Consider the following 15115-nt stretch of genomic DNA (forward strand, 5'->3'; position numbering starts at 1 on the left):
TTACTTCCACAACCATTACTCACTGTCCTAAGATCATGTCAGCAGAAAGTTCAGGTTGCTCACAGTATATAAGTCTGCAGCAGATTTTAACCAACACTGTACACAGCGTTTGCTCTGTGCTGTGCAACAGATAAGGAAGTGAGACACCCAGTCATTTTAAATAACCTGGTGATTTAGCTCAGCTTAGCATTTAGGAGCCATAATACAGAATGTCACATTAGCTTTATTACCCTTAATATGCAGCTTAGAATAATAGCCTTAGCTAAAACCATTGTGACGGTTCCATTACAGCAGAAAACCTAGCATAGCTGAGGCTGGGCGCTAACATGCAGGTAAAATCCCATTAGCATGCTGCACAGGTAGCCCATAGCACCTCAGTGTCTGTGTCTGATTTGACAGGCTCTTTTTCTCATTCCAACTCTTAAATGGAAAATACTCTGCTCTCCATTTATGTTATAATAGAAGGGGGGAAGGGGGAGTGAAGGAGAGATGGAGGGAAAAGAGAGAGGGATGAAGAGCAGGAACAAGAGCAAAAACAGAAAAGACAGTGAGGAGAAAATTACATTGCAGTTTGTACAGCTAGCAGTCCACATGGTGAATGGGAAATGTGACAGATTAGTGTTAGCACTGATAACCAGGAGAGACACTGATTACAGCCTGTCAACCACTCAACCTGTTCAGTCCTGCTGCTGCAGAGTGCACGTGCACATAAATATGCACACGAGAACTAAAGTGGGAGCAAAGACACCGAGATGCAGCGCAAAGAAACAAAGGCAGTCCCAATTAACCCTCTCTGAAGGAGTGTAAAGGGGCAGAATCAGGGTGGAAGGTTTCACAGTTTACTGTGTGTCTGGTATGTGTGTTAGTACCTTCCAGCTGAATCGCAGGCTGGTCTGTGTAGCAGACAGAAGGCTCAGGTCAGAGGGGTGTGTGTCTGGGGCAGCCTGTAAGGTCTTAATCAGCCTAGAGGGGGCGCTCATGGGACTGGATCCGACGATGTTCACCTGCTGCATCCTGAACCTGGTGCGAACAGAAAGCAAAGTTACAGGAATAGTCATTGTATACAAGGTGAGCTCATTTCACATAAAGCCAGTGAAAGCAGTTTAATGTCTTTTATGCTTTTCAGAGTCAGAAAAGACAATTCTGATAATATGATATTGATCAGGGGAGCTTAATAGGCTTGGAGACAGCAATTTATAACAATCAGGCTGTGGGGGTGTGTTCGGGTTCAATACGTTTCTTCAAATATTTTCAATTCAAGTCCCATCAGCCTCTGAGTGTAACACTAATTAGCAAATCTCGACGTGGCGTGGTAAAGTTTCTACCTGCTAAACATCATCACTGTCATTGTTTGTCGACTCTTAGGGCTCACTAATCACACAGCTGGGTGTGAGCGGCAAATGTTTTCATTTTCAAAGGTGATGGTGCAATCTGATCCAAATGTGGAAAAGAGGCTGCATCAATTATTAACAGGAGAATACAGAAACAGCAGGGGCACGAGTTGGTAATGACCAATCACAAGCCCCTCTGCTCATCTCATCCACTCCAAAAGCAGCCCCAGATAAATCAGGGAATAGAAGACAGAGGTTCATTTTCATGAAGCACCTTTAAAATAAAACAGATATGGATAAACATACATGCTTAGCAGTAGAATGAACAGACTGTGATTGGACCTGCAGGAATATTGGGCTTTGCACACAATTACTAAAGCAATTATTTGGGACTCAGTGGTTTTTCTCCACCACTCCGCTCCGCCACTTTATTAGCTACAGCTAGTGCTGGCATGGAGCCTTTTTGCCTTCATATCTGCCTTGACTCTTCATAGATTCAACGATCTGCTGGAACCATTCCTCAGAGATTTTGCTCCATATTGACATGACAGCACCACACAGTTGTGGCATATTTGTCAGCTGCACATCGGTGGTGATCTGTTCTATTGAGATCTGGTGACTGTGGAGGCCATTTGAGAACAGTGATACAAGTTTACATGGCTCATTATACTGCTCAAAACAACATTAGATAGATGGGTACATTGTGGTCATAAAGGTTGGCAACAATCCTCAGGTAGGCTGTGATGTTTGAGGGGCACCATTACACCATGACCAGCAGCCTGAACCAATGACACAAGGCAGGATGTATCCATGCTTTCACACTGTTTATGCCAAATTCTGATCATACCACCTGAGTGCCACAGCAGCATCATGCATGTTGTAGCTTCAGTTTCCTGTTTTTAGCTGACAGGAGTGGCTCAAGTGTGGCATTCTGCTGTTTTACGCAAAGTGTCTGATTATTCAAACAAATCCATCTGCCCCAACCATGGCACATTCAAAGTCACTTAAATCACATTCTTCACCATTCTGATGCTCCGTTTGAACTTCAGCAGGTGATCTTGACCTTTCTACATGTCATGTTTTGTTGCCATTTGATTGGTTGATTAGATATTTAGATTATTGTCAGGGTCCTGGGTCTGAGCAACCCAGGATCCCTGAGCAGTTATGTATTATATTATTATTATTATTATTATTATTATTGTTGTGTATTTTGGTGTTGCTCCCCCTTCCCTGTGCTTGTGTATATGTGTGTGTGTGTGGGTGGCTGAGCACTTGTTTATAGGCGGCGTCAGGCCTGGAGGGTGTGGCCCTGCAAGGGGACTGGCCACACCCGAAGCCACACACCTGCTGCTGATCAGGCCTCGTCGGGGGAGCTACTTAAGAGAGTCTTGGAGCTCCCACCGACGCGGGATCATTGCATGAGACTCCACGTTAGTCACCCTGTCTAAGTTTAGTCAGAAAGTGTATGCCTGCCATTTCTGAGTGTCCTGACAGCTGCGCTATTGTTTCCCGCAGGAAGAGCGTGGAGGGCACGGAGAGCAGCGAGCACCGGGGGGTGCTGACACGGGAGCAGAGAGCACACGGACTATTCACGGGAGACACGACACGGGAGTCTGGGAGAACACGGGGATTTATTGTTACGTTGTTTTCACTCTGTAAATAAACACTGTTTGTACATAGAGCACCGCGCCTGGGTCCTCCTTCCCCACTCCTTCCACGGTGTGCCATGCCATACCGTGACAGAATGATCCCGCCTCTAATGGACCCAGCGGTCTCCGAGGAGAGGCTCAGGAGGGAAGTTATGGACGAAGTGTACCACCTATGTGAGGTGTGGTGGGAGAAGCCAGCGGAAGGTTTGCGTCGCGCCGTGGAGAGGCGGCTGCAGGAGATGCTTTTTAAATTCCCCTGGCTGGTGGACTCCCTTAATGCAGTGGTCCTGGACTTCCTACTTTCCACCCTCCACCTCCACTCTCCTCCTCAGGCTGCCCACCAGCTCGGACAGCTGGTGGATTCACTGCCTGAGACGCCGGCCCCGACGCCGACACGGAAACGACGTTCGCGCCGCCAGCATTCCTCACCGCAGCTAGATCCACAGACATCTCAACAGCCGGCTGTGGTGAGTCATATGGACAATTCATCGTCACTCACCTCAACTGTTTACTCTGGGGCTATGTTTATACGGTCAGCTGCCCGTCCGCTTTCGGCTCAGTTACCTGCTCAGCAGCCACCTGTAGCTGCGGCACAGCCAGCTGCCCAGCCGGTAGCCAAAGCGCAGCCCAGCTGGTCGCTGTACCTCAGCCAATCGCCCGGCTAGTGATCCAGCCGTCACCTGCTGAATCATCCCCCGCGACATCTACCTCACCGCTTACAGTTTCATCCTGTTCACCATCCACATCACCCGCTCAGCCATCTTCTCCACCAGCAGCAGCCTCCATTCCACTACCCACTCCAGCGGCCTTGTCCGGAGAGAGCGACCTCACACGCGTCCAACGCCTGATGGACTGGGTAACTCACACCACCAACACAAGGGCAAGAGTGGTGGGATTAAACGCCATCGAGGCAATCCTGGAGGGAAACCCCTACCTCGGCCAGCTCAAGGGAGTTTCCGCCTGCCTTTGCACCCTGCATAAAGCCCGGGGGGTAGTGCAAGCTCGGGAAACCTCAGACTTCGTCCAGCTGCAGCAGGAGCTCAGTGAGCCGGAGGAGCTCAGCGAGCCCGAGCAGGAGCTCAGCGAGCCGGAGGAGCCCGCACCGCCAGCTGTGGAGCTCAGCGAGCCCGAGCAGGAGCTCAGCGAGCCGGAGGAGCCCGCACCGCCAGCTGTGGAGCTCAGCATGCCCGAGCAGGAGCTCGGCGAGCCGGAGGAGCCCGCTCTGCCAGCTGAGGAGCTCAGCGAGCCGGAGGAGGAGCTCTCGCTGCGAGCGGAGGAGGAGCTCTCGCTGCCGGCTGAGGAGGAGCTCTCGCTGCCGGCCGAGGGTCCCGCTCGGCCGGAGGTCAGCGGACCGGAGGGACCTCCACGTCTGGCGCGGCCTCCTCGCCGTCCACGTCCGATGCGTCCACGTCAGTGATCGGTTCTGGCCCTCCGTCCTGGACCCCCCGCCGCCCGCCCTGGGTTGGTTGTGCTGTTTTTGTTTTTGTTTTGGGGTCGTCGGGAGCCGACCCTTAGAGGGGGGGTACTGTCAGGGTCCTGGGTCTGAGCAACCCAGGACCCACTATTCACGGGAGACACGACACGGGAGTCTGGGAGAACACGGGGATTTATTGTTACGTTGTTTTCACTCTGTAAATAAACACTGTTTGTACATAGAGCACCGCGCCTGGGTCCTCCTTCCCCACTCCTTCCACGGTGTGCCATGCCATACCGTGACAATTATGGGGTAGCTGAACAGAAGGACCTAATAAAGTGGCTGGTGAGTGCACATTAAAGACCAATAAACACGAGCAGGTCTGTGTCAAAAGTATCAGTCTTTATCCAACAGAGGGGAAAAATGTGGTTAATGTTATTTAAATCACATTGTAATGTCTGGTGAGTTTTTTAAGTTGCGGATGAAAGGATTCACACTGCGTCACGTGTGCATAAAGTAAGCAGGTTTTTGATTTTTGCCATCCAGTTGGTCTGAGCAGAGGGGAATACAATAATCCAATAAAACCCATCAATGGTGCTTCTGCCTCCACTATCAGAGCATCCCTTTGTTTACATTTGTGCTTTTATACTCTTAACAAAACTGGAATTTGGAATCTATGAAATTAAGATCTGACCCACTCCTGCTGCATACCAAGAGGTTTAAAATGAATGAAGCCTTGGTGGTTTAAATCAGCGAACAGTACAGATAACTTCAGGAGTTTGATCAACTACATCTGAAAAATTACATTTGTTTCTCTCACTTTTTTTGGAAATCCCTGGATTACATTGATATGTAATAATCCTTTCAGTTACGCAGCTATCAAAGTGCTGTAGTAGTGCTGTGGAAAATCATTTAAGAGACGTGTTTTGTGATTTTGGAGAGTCTGACTGTGTTCTATGATAATTCTCTGTGTCTGTGAGAAGATGTGGTCTAAGCAGATTTAGGCACAAATGAAATTTCATGCCAAAAAAGGTTCACACAAATTGAACTGTGCTGCCTAATCAGCATATAACCACACTTTCAGCTGTGCTCCTTCTTTGGGCAAACATGTTTGTCTGGTGCCAGAAAATTATCAAGCAGATGCAGATCCAAGAATACAGACTTTCAAAAACAGGCTTATTAAACCTCTATTAGCTGTGTGACCTGACAGATGAGCTGTTAGTGTGCCTGGTCACTAGTTTAATTCCCAGCTGCCCAGACTGCTGTTGCATGTCTACTCGTTTTACCACATTTGTTGGAACCACATGTGTAGCTTAGGTTGGAGCACCGAGGGAGATGGAGGTTAATTGCACATGCGCTACTTGGATTTGTCATGGATTTTAATAAATCAGATGTGCTTCAGCTAAATTTCTGGTTATATTCAAAATTTTCATTGAAAACATATCAGACATACAAATATCTCTGCTGTGGGAAGAATTTAAGGAATCAGTAGAGGCTGACTGATATGGCATTTTCAAAAGCAGTACTGTTATTAGAGGATTTGAAAGTCTCATACTTGGATACTTCGGCTGATATATTTTTCTTTCTGGCACACAAAACAGAATGGCTCCTAAGGCTAGTGGTTTACACATTTGCCAAACAAGTAAAAGATTCCTAGTTTGACCCAATGAAGGAGCCACAAATCCCTTTGTGTCAGTAAGGACATCCAGTGTAAAAATGTTACCTAATCAAACCTACCGTGTTGAACCCCTGTGAATAAGGGAGCAGCTGAAAGTAGCTTACACTAAACAAACAGATTTCTCTAACATTTGTGTATTTATTTTAGACAGTACACTTTATAAGTTAACTTGTTTTATAGATACAGCGAGGGATGACTCCTTTACGCTCTGAATGATTCGGATCAGCTGGTTGTTGTGTTAGTGGCATTCCAAACACTTGTTGCTAGCAGGGAAGTTGTACAACACCCTCTGGTGGACAAACCATCCAACATCAATGCTGATAACATGGCTGAAGGGTGTTTCTCCTGTTTTCTTTATTTTTTAAACCAGTCATTATAAATACAGATACTGACATATCAGCCAATAGCTAATACAGCGTGGCAATATCAGCCTGCTGATAAATCAGGTACATTTAGAGCTGAATAAAAACCAGGACAGGCAACTTTACCTTGCTTAGTTTTTTGCAAAAACACTAAACTCGTAAAACATTGTTTTATGTCCTGATATTAGACCCAATCCTGCAATCTTATCAAGCTGCCTGCAAGCTCACAGCAATAGAGGAGTTGCTGCTGAGTGGTTGACTGAGACCACTGGACACTGAGTGTGTGTCAGAGAGAATTACATTTACCACTCAAGGTCCAGTTGTTGTATGAACTCATAATTCATATTTTGCCAATAAAAAAGCTCTATTGGTGAGAGAAAGATACCTCCTTCTGTTAGGGGCATTTCTCTCTGAGTAATGTTAGCGTTTCTGTCCTAAACAAACCCTCTGCTTTCTTTATGCTTTTATTGGAGATGAGGACGGGGGCCAAATGCACAAGTTCCAAATATTGGGGGACACATACCCAGAAAACTACAGCTGCAAATCAAAACAAGAAAACAAACAAAAAAAACTGTACTTGCACATTTTTTAAATGTATGTCAGACATCCACATGTAACTTTACTGAAGAGGAAGCAAAACTTACTGAATGGAGCACAGATTAACAACCATTTCAGTTTTCTGTGCTCAGATCAAATTTGTCCCATCTCATATATATATGATATTTCTTTCAGTATTTTGATCTGGAACTCTCCGCCAGAGTTTGTTTAGTTGACTGATGGTGCCACGTATTCAGTCAGTAAAAGTGACATAAGAAAGCAGAGCCATTAGGGAGTATTTGTTACTTTTGTAACTTCTAAAAGAAGCCGTGCTTCTGTGTGGCTTTGAACGATAAACCGTGGGAGCGTGCAGGTTGTGTAAGAGGCTATATCTTTGAGTTTTTGTCCCTGTATTGGGAGATAGAGAGCAGGGTGTAAAGAGGGACTTAAAGCAGGGGATAAGAAATACTGACAAGTGCATCACTTCATCTAACGTCCCAATGGTGTCGCCTGTGACAACATAATCCCTGTGAGTGTACAGCGCGTGCATACACACACTGCAATCCCATTACAGATGAAGGCCGAGATACAGAGAGCAAGAGGAAGGCATGGTCAGATTGCCCGATAAATAGAGAAGATAGGCAGACAAATAGCTAGAGAAGGAGAAGGAAAGAGCGAGAGAGAGTGAGAGGGGGAAGAGTTGCTGCTGTTCAGAATGGCGATTGATCACATACACAAAATACAAGCTCCCCCTGAGGAGGGATTACAGACACTCCGCTGTCCTCCTCCATTTCCTCCTCTCCTCGTCTCTAATCCCTTTGTCTCGTCTTCTCTTTAATGTGTTCTGCTGCCCTTCCCACTTTCTGATCACCTCTTTTCTCCCCGTCCTCATCCTTCTCCTTCCCTCTGGCTAGTTGCAGGAGGGTAATAAGGATCTGCATGCAGCAGCTGTGAAGGTGCTGACAAACAGAAAAGTCTCAGATGGAACTGTCTCTCTGTGTGTCTGTGTGATTTATCTAACTTCTCCTGAGCCCAGCAATACAGCAGAACCTGGTGCAGAGTGAGATGTGTTTGAGGAAGCTGTTGATTATATGTGTGTGTGCAGGTGGTAGCGTGGGATATGTGTGTTTGCTGCTCACCTGTACTGAGTGAAAGGAGTGAGGTCTGGGATTTCCAGAGTGTCTGCATCTGGCTGGTTGTCTTTTTGGTACACAACTTTCCACTCCTCCTCTTTTCCATCATCCTTCACCACCTGTTGAAAAGGTAATCAGATGGAAGACAGTTTCTCTTTTGCTTGATTTGTCAATAAGAGCTGACCACAAAAGTGTGCATGCAACACAAACACAGTCACACGCACCTGTCCTTCAACTATCCACCGTGATATGGCAGTCTTGCCATCAGGACCGGGTCGAAATCTCACCGTTGCGGTCCGAGGGCTGATGTTGGAGATGACTAAGTTTGAAGGAGCACCAGGAAGTTCTGCAGATAGAAAACAGAAAAAACAGTGCTTTAGCCTATATGCAGATAGTGCTTGCAAGATACCTGTCACTGCTGCATATTATTGATAATCATGCAGATATGTAAAACATTTACTGGAAAAAAAGATTATTACATGTTCCTTTTTAATGAGAACAGAAGTCTGTGTATGGCTTTAAGATGTCTTAAATATTCACTGGCAATTTCATTAGGTATAACTTTTCGACTAGTCATTAAAACAAATATTTAGGCAGCCGATCACATGGCAGCAACTCAGTGCATTTATGCATGTAGACATGGTTAAGATGTTTACTTGATGAGTTCCAACCAAGCGTCAGAACAGGAAAGAAAAGTGATTTAAGTGGCTTTGCATATGCTATGGTTGTTTGTGCCAGACGGGCTGGTATGTGCAATTTTCCCACAGAATGATCTCTAGTGTTTAAAGAGAATGGTCTGAAAAAGAGAAAATACTTGTTACCACTTGTTACAACCAAGGTATGCAGAAGAATGTACGACACGACGAACGTTAAAGCAGACGAGTTGCAGCAGAACAAGACCACACCAGGTGCCCGTTCTGGTAGCTACAGACAGAAAACTGGGGCTACAATTTGCATTGGATCAGCAAAAGTGTACAATGGAAGGAACAGGATTTGAACAGAAAGTGAATTTGGTGTAAACAACATGAAAGCATGGCTCCATCCTGCTTGTATAAACAGTTTCAGCTGCAGGTGGTGGTGCAATGGCGGGGGATATTCTCTTGGCACACTTAACCACAGCGTACCCATCTTCTGATGGCAATTTCAGCAGGAAAACACACCATGTCACAAAGCTCAAACCATCTCAAACTGGTTTATTGAACATAACAATGAGTTCACTGTTCTCAAATGGCCTCCACACTCAATTGAACAGAGTACCCCTGAGATGTGATGATGTGGAAAAGGAGATTTGTATTACAAATGTCGAGCTGAGAAATTTGTAAAAAGTTTGTGAGACTATCACAGCATGGCCCAAAATCTCCGAGGAATAGTTCACCTTATTCTGAAGGCAACCCACCGGTATTAACAAGGTGTAACTAATAAAGTGGCCAGTGGATTTAGATTTGAGGAAAGAAAACTAAAACACCTCCTACTGCAGGTGCTGCGATAACCACATAAATACACATCCAGTTAGAGACCTGTGTTTTGTCCAAACAGTAAAGGACACATGGACAAATGAATGAATTGTCCACGGCATGGAAGAAGACTTATTGTAGGATTGAAGATTCTGGATTGTAAATAAGAGCAGAATAAAAAATATATTAACACTGAAATGTTTTTATCTGCAAACAGATACAAATATGTAAAATGGCATAACTGACAAAAACATGTCTGAGAATTGCCACATGGCTAATGTGAGATAGAAAAAAAGAAGCATGAATCATGCTGCCAAGTACGAAAGCCAAAAAAATTCCTCCAGTACTTTTAATGTTTCCATGTTTGACCATACAAAAGTATGATTAAAAAGGTTGTTGTTAACTAAAGTACAAGAATCTCTGCATTTTTTTCTCTCTCAGAAGAATTCAGTCCAAATTTCCAAGGTCAATAACACAATGCAGTGAGACAGTGACACAGCACAGCAGTGGAGGTAAGATGACGGTTTCAATATGTCCCATATAAAGTCTCTAAATGTCAAAATAGGCGGAATTCTTATGACAGTATTGTGGGAGGGCAATGACAAAAGTGAGAATCTGACTTGGTGGAGATGACCACCCCCACCTGTACACTCCAGCAGCAGCCAGTCAATCAGCAAAGTACAGAACTGCAGAGCTTATCTGACAAAATGTAGCTGGAACCTAAAGGATTTCAGTTTTGCTGTTTATTTTCTCTTCCCCCCCCCAAAAAATATCAATGATTAACTGTGGAAACATCAACTTTAAAAAGCTTTTGGCTGTGATGATAACTTGTCTCGGCAAAGCTAATTAGACAGTAATTGTCATCCCCAACTGGCAAATGCTACACACTTGAAAGCAAAGCGTGACAGTATCAATAACTGCAAGAAAGAATAATTGGAAATCAACTATTTCATCTAACAGCACAAAAGAAATTCTCTGACAATAAAAAATCACTGATGTGGCCCAAGTTTGTTCAGCGACAACAAAACACGGCCGACTAAAAGTCTAAAAAGTTGCTTCTGTCTTACTCAGAATGAGAGCCGAGCTGAATCTGGCCGACAACAACCACAAAACAACTATTATTTTCTCCCTGTGGTGAGTTTTCTTTTTTAAAACCTTGAATAAATCACAGAGGAATAATGATACGTTTTGTATGCACAATTCAAGCAGAACTAAATATTCCTATTAAAGGTTTTTACAGCTCCACCTTTCAAATGCCACACGCGCACACTCACACGTTTTATAGCTTGGAATAGACTTCTTCACTGACAGCTGTTGAATTGAACTGCCATTGGTCTGGCAGGCGGCACATATGACAACGGCTCGGAAGACGGCGTCTGAAAATCCGCTCGTTTTAATCAGGAGCTAACAGATAAAATATGTGACAGCTTGTTTCTGTTAATGAAATTGGCATAATCAAAAATCATCACAATCCACTTTGCTTCTAAATTATCTCACTCAATCAAGACCGAGCACTTTAGAGCCTCTTTTCAAACACTTCTCTCGGCTGTGTTTGCTTAATACTTGGTACCTCTGGACGGCGTGATCCGCTGTAATCCATCCAATTCTGTTGCAAGCGCCGTGTTTGCCGAACACAACAAAATACACGTTTGTAAAGCCGACGCGTTAAGCCAAATGGCGTAAATCGGACAGATTTCGAAGAATACCTGAGAGGATTCCTCATTGAAATGGGACAACAAAACAACCGTCCAACCGTTGTGGAAACAAGGCATCATTTAGTCTGGATACAGTGCGGTTCACTTGAAATGTGCAATTCACTTGTATTTTTATTTTTTATTCCTATTTATTCTATTTATCCCCTTTGTATATTTTATTTATATTTGTCTCTGTATTTATATATGTGTGTGTGTGTGTGTGTGTGTGTGTGTGTGTATATATATATATAACAGTTCTGTAACTGTAACTTCGGTCGTTGCTGTGCTTTTTTTGGAAGTCGAATTTCCCAGAGGAACCCACCCGAGGGATTAATAAAGTTCTATCTTATCTTATCTTATCTTATCTTATCTTATCTTATCTTATCTTATCTTATGTGTGCACCGCAAGACAAATTACAGCTATCAGCAAACTCTGCTCTGTAAATGCACGCAGCAAACTTGTAAGGGTTATATGTGGAAATGTTGATATCAGCTGCCTCGCGCAGATGAATGACAAAACTCCATGAATATATGAATAAATAAACAAGACAAGAATCTATACTCTGTGGATCTCTCTCTTCCTCTCTCGCTCTCTCGCTGCTCATTCTTTAGTTCTTTTCCCCCACCTAATATTCAGCCCTTCGTCTTTCCTTCAGTCTTTTGCTTTCATGAATTAATGAATAACCTCCAAATCTGAACTGTCTGTATCCATCTTGCTTTCACTTTTTCTTCTTTTATTCATAAATTAGTAATCAGAAAATGTTAGGACAAAAATCCCGCTGTATGAGCTGTGTTTTTTTCTCCATTCTCCCACACTTTGCTTTCCGCCTCTGAGTCCATTTCTGAGACACTTTGGTCTTCGACTCTTTGGAGATTGGATTTTCTCATGTTTTCTGTTCTTCCCTCATTATGTTCCTCCATCTTCTTCTTTTTCCCCCTTCTTCAGTCCTGCTCTTTGATTGTCTCTTGCCCTCTCTCTTCCATTGCTGCATTTCTTCCACTTTGCCATTTGCAGTTAATCAGCGCTAATAATGATTGCAACTTGGCCTAAGTCCAAACGCACAGAACACACAGACACACACACACACAATTGCAGCTTACAATAAAGCACTCTCTGAGATGCTGTAAATGACCGGCTCTTGTGTGTGACTGTGTTTGTCGATGTGTGCGCTCGCTGTGTGGGTGATGATTCATGGATTCACAGTAACAGCTACTTATCAGTCTGAGGGAAGACAATGGCATCGCAACAGCTCATCACTCATATTTACTCGGCTCCACACACACAAACAGACACACACACCCCCAGATACACACACATGAAAAACAGTTTTTAACATCCGCTGTCACAGGCACCGGTGCGTTTATTTATTGTACCTGGTGGGACCCCGGTGGAGATGGTGGAGGATGTGACCACGCCCCGTCCTGCAGCAGTGAGCGCAGCCACTTGTATTGTGTACACGGTGGTGGAGGTGAGGCCGGTCAGCTGGTACTGCAGGGTGGAGTTGGGCAAGGAGCGTTCCTCGCGACTTGACTCCACATTCGGCACTTCCCACCACAGCATGTAACCTGCGGGGTGTAGCGCACACGCTGGGTTAATAAAGGCGCATATAGACACAAGCAGACACAAGTACACACACAAGCACGTGTGCAAAAGCGCACACACGTACAAATAATGAGAGGTGCAGAGCCATAAAGGAGGGGAGAGTACAGAAGGGGTAACTCCAGTCAAAATCCTGTCTGTCCCATCGCATCTTTGCAGTCATGCATCACACTCCACCTTCAAATGTGTGTGTGAGTGGGGCCATTTGTGTGTAAAGCCCCGGAGAGAGTGAATGGTCCCTCATCTGTCTCCCTGCTCACCAGGTGCTGGATGAAAAGCAGGTTGAGGAGAAAAGAGTAAATGTGCAAGGTGACCTTGATTGAATACCCATTTTCTCACTCCTCTGAGTGTGTATGCTGACTGGAAAGCCACTGCTCCCTGTGCTGTCGGGTTGTGGTCCTGTGGTGGAGGTGCTGGATGAATGTTGGACAACAACACAAAGACACAAACGTGTAATGTAGAGTTATCGCTTAATTCACAGCAGCTTGTTGTGTTCCCCATTGACTAACAGAGCCAAGGAGGAAGTAGGGCTAAATTAATCTGGGGGAAAGTGCCTTGAGCTCTGCGATGTGCTGCACAAACAAGACCACGGGTGTTGGGAGGCGTGGGATGAGGGCATGTTCGAGACAAAAAGAGGAGACAAGCTGCAAAGGGAAAGGATTAGCTGATGATGAATCAGTTACACACAAACGTCTTCTTAGAGATGGGGGACAGTAAGAGACTAAGTGGAGGAAACTGAAGAAACTATAAAGAGAGGGGATGCTTTTATAAATTCACTTAGATTGGTCATTTGAGAAGATTACTTATCTCATCAAAAATGTGGGTAAAGGGGGGAAATTATTAGAGGCTATCTGCAGTTTTGTTTTGCTCCTTTAATTTTACTGTCACGTTGCAAAGATCTAACCGGTGATGATGCCGTTCTTATCTTCAGGTTCTGCCCAGCTGACTCTGAGCGATGTGTCCAAGATTTCAGTGAAGCTTAGACGGCGAACACGTCCAGGGGCTGAAAAACAAAACACACATATACACACGCACAGTGATGTGGATCAGGCAATTTTTGATTGCAAACAAGCACACATCTCTGTCGTACACAGCATATTACCTATGGCCTATGACTTCACAAGCCTCTTCCTAATCACATTGACCAACACACAGACACGCACACATACACACACACACACAGGTGGGTGCAACCCTGCCATTTCTCATTTCATCAATCGCTCTCTAACCCCTTCTCCCTGCAGAGCGATTAAGCTATTCATCTGAGACATTCAATAACTCTCATACACTCATACTCGTGCACACACACACACACAAACACACACACAGGCGGATGCAAAAAGCTATCATCAAGCAAGAATTACACCCACCGTTAACCCTGCCGACACGCCCAGCAACCAATCAATAACTGGCCACTGCTGTGTATGTGTGTATGTGTGTACGGTACATATGGCTACTAATATCCCTTTCCCACTCAATAATTACTGGTTGGTAATAATTGCTCGTCTGCCTGCCTATAGGCTATTGTGTTTATTTGATGGAGTGATGGTGTGCATGTGCACTTGTAGCTGTGAGTTGCAGCTATTATGTTTATCCATGGAACAGTGGGCTATAAATACCACTAAGCCTGAAAACATATGAGTCAATTCCCTTTAGAAAGACACAACGTAGAGAAAAAAATAAATAAATAAAAGGGAACCGGGAGACGTCCGGGGAAACTAAGAACAAAGAAATTAAAAATGAGTGAAAGGCAACTAAGAGCCTGAAAGAAAGCAGTGAGTGCAGGTGTATTGTGTTTGCTGGGTATTGTGTACACAGCTGTGTATCACACTGATAAAAACAGCTGGACTGAACGGAGAGCTAGCTAATGCACTTTTATTATTATTCACAGGGGAGTTCTTTGTGTTGTTTGCTGGCTTTATTCACGCTGTTGCTCATGTGTTGTGTCTGTGCATGTGTGAATACTCACTGTCCTCATGCGTCTGCACCAGAGTGGGCGGGCTACGGGGACCATCTCCAGGCGTTGTGAAGCAGAGGGTAGAGCCATAGTACCAGGTGAATTTCTTGAGGCCGCTGACCAACCCTGTGTGGCGTGAACTGGGGTAGTCTGGGGTGATGGTTACTATAGTAACGTCCTCTGGAGACTGCTCTGGCCACACTAGCAGCTGTGGTAAATTAGAAAAATTGTCATTAGTGACAGCAATAATAGTCAATGAATCCAACGTAAGTCCAGCAGGTCACCCCAGAACCCGAACTGTCCATC

The 15115-nt window shown here is 44.8% G+C and overlaps 2 protein-coding genes across 3 annotated transcripts in view; one reads left to right on the forward strand and one right to left on the reverse strand.

Moving 5' to 3' along the window:
• Nucleotides 1-15115, reverse strand: part of LOC146572313 (protein sidekick-1-like) — a 282653-nt gene that overhangs the window by 42949 nt on the left and 224589 nt on the right. For both annotated transcript variants that reach the window (XM_085276355.1, XM_085276354.1), the window contains 6 exons: nt 14822-15017; nt 13757-13855; nt 12627-12818; nt 8329-8450; nt 8111-8223; nt 870-1020 (listed from right to left, as the gene is read on the reverse strand). In XM_085276355.1, coding sequence (XP_085132481.1) covers nt 870-1020; nt 8111-8223; nt 8329-8450; nt 12627-12818; nt 13757-13855; nt 14822-15017 — 873 coding nt within the window. The remainder of the gene's footprint in view (nt 1-869; nt 1021-8110; nt 8224-8328; nt 8451-12626; nt 12819-13756; nt 13856-14821; nt 15018-15115) is intronic.
• On the forward strand, nt 3058-4397 carry LOC146572314 (uncharacterized). The gene is made up of 2 exons (XM_085278407.1): nt 3058-3564; nt 3654-4397. Exons 1-2 carry the CDS (start codon nt 3058-3060, stop codon nt 4395-4397), a joined length of 1251 nt encoding a protein of 416 aa, XP_085134533.1.

Source organism: Mchenga conophoros, linkage group LG6 (genome assembly GCF_057382185.1).
Source record: "Mchenga conophoros isolate Kocher_MC1m ecotype Shallow Benthic linkage group LG6, M_conophoros_male_GT1.1, whole genome shotgun sequence".
Taxonomy (NCBI): domain Eukaryota; kingdom Metazoa; phylum Chordata; class Actinopteri; order Cichliformes; family Cichlidae; genus Mchenga; species Mchenga conophoros.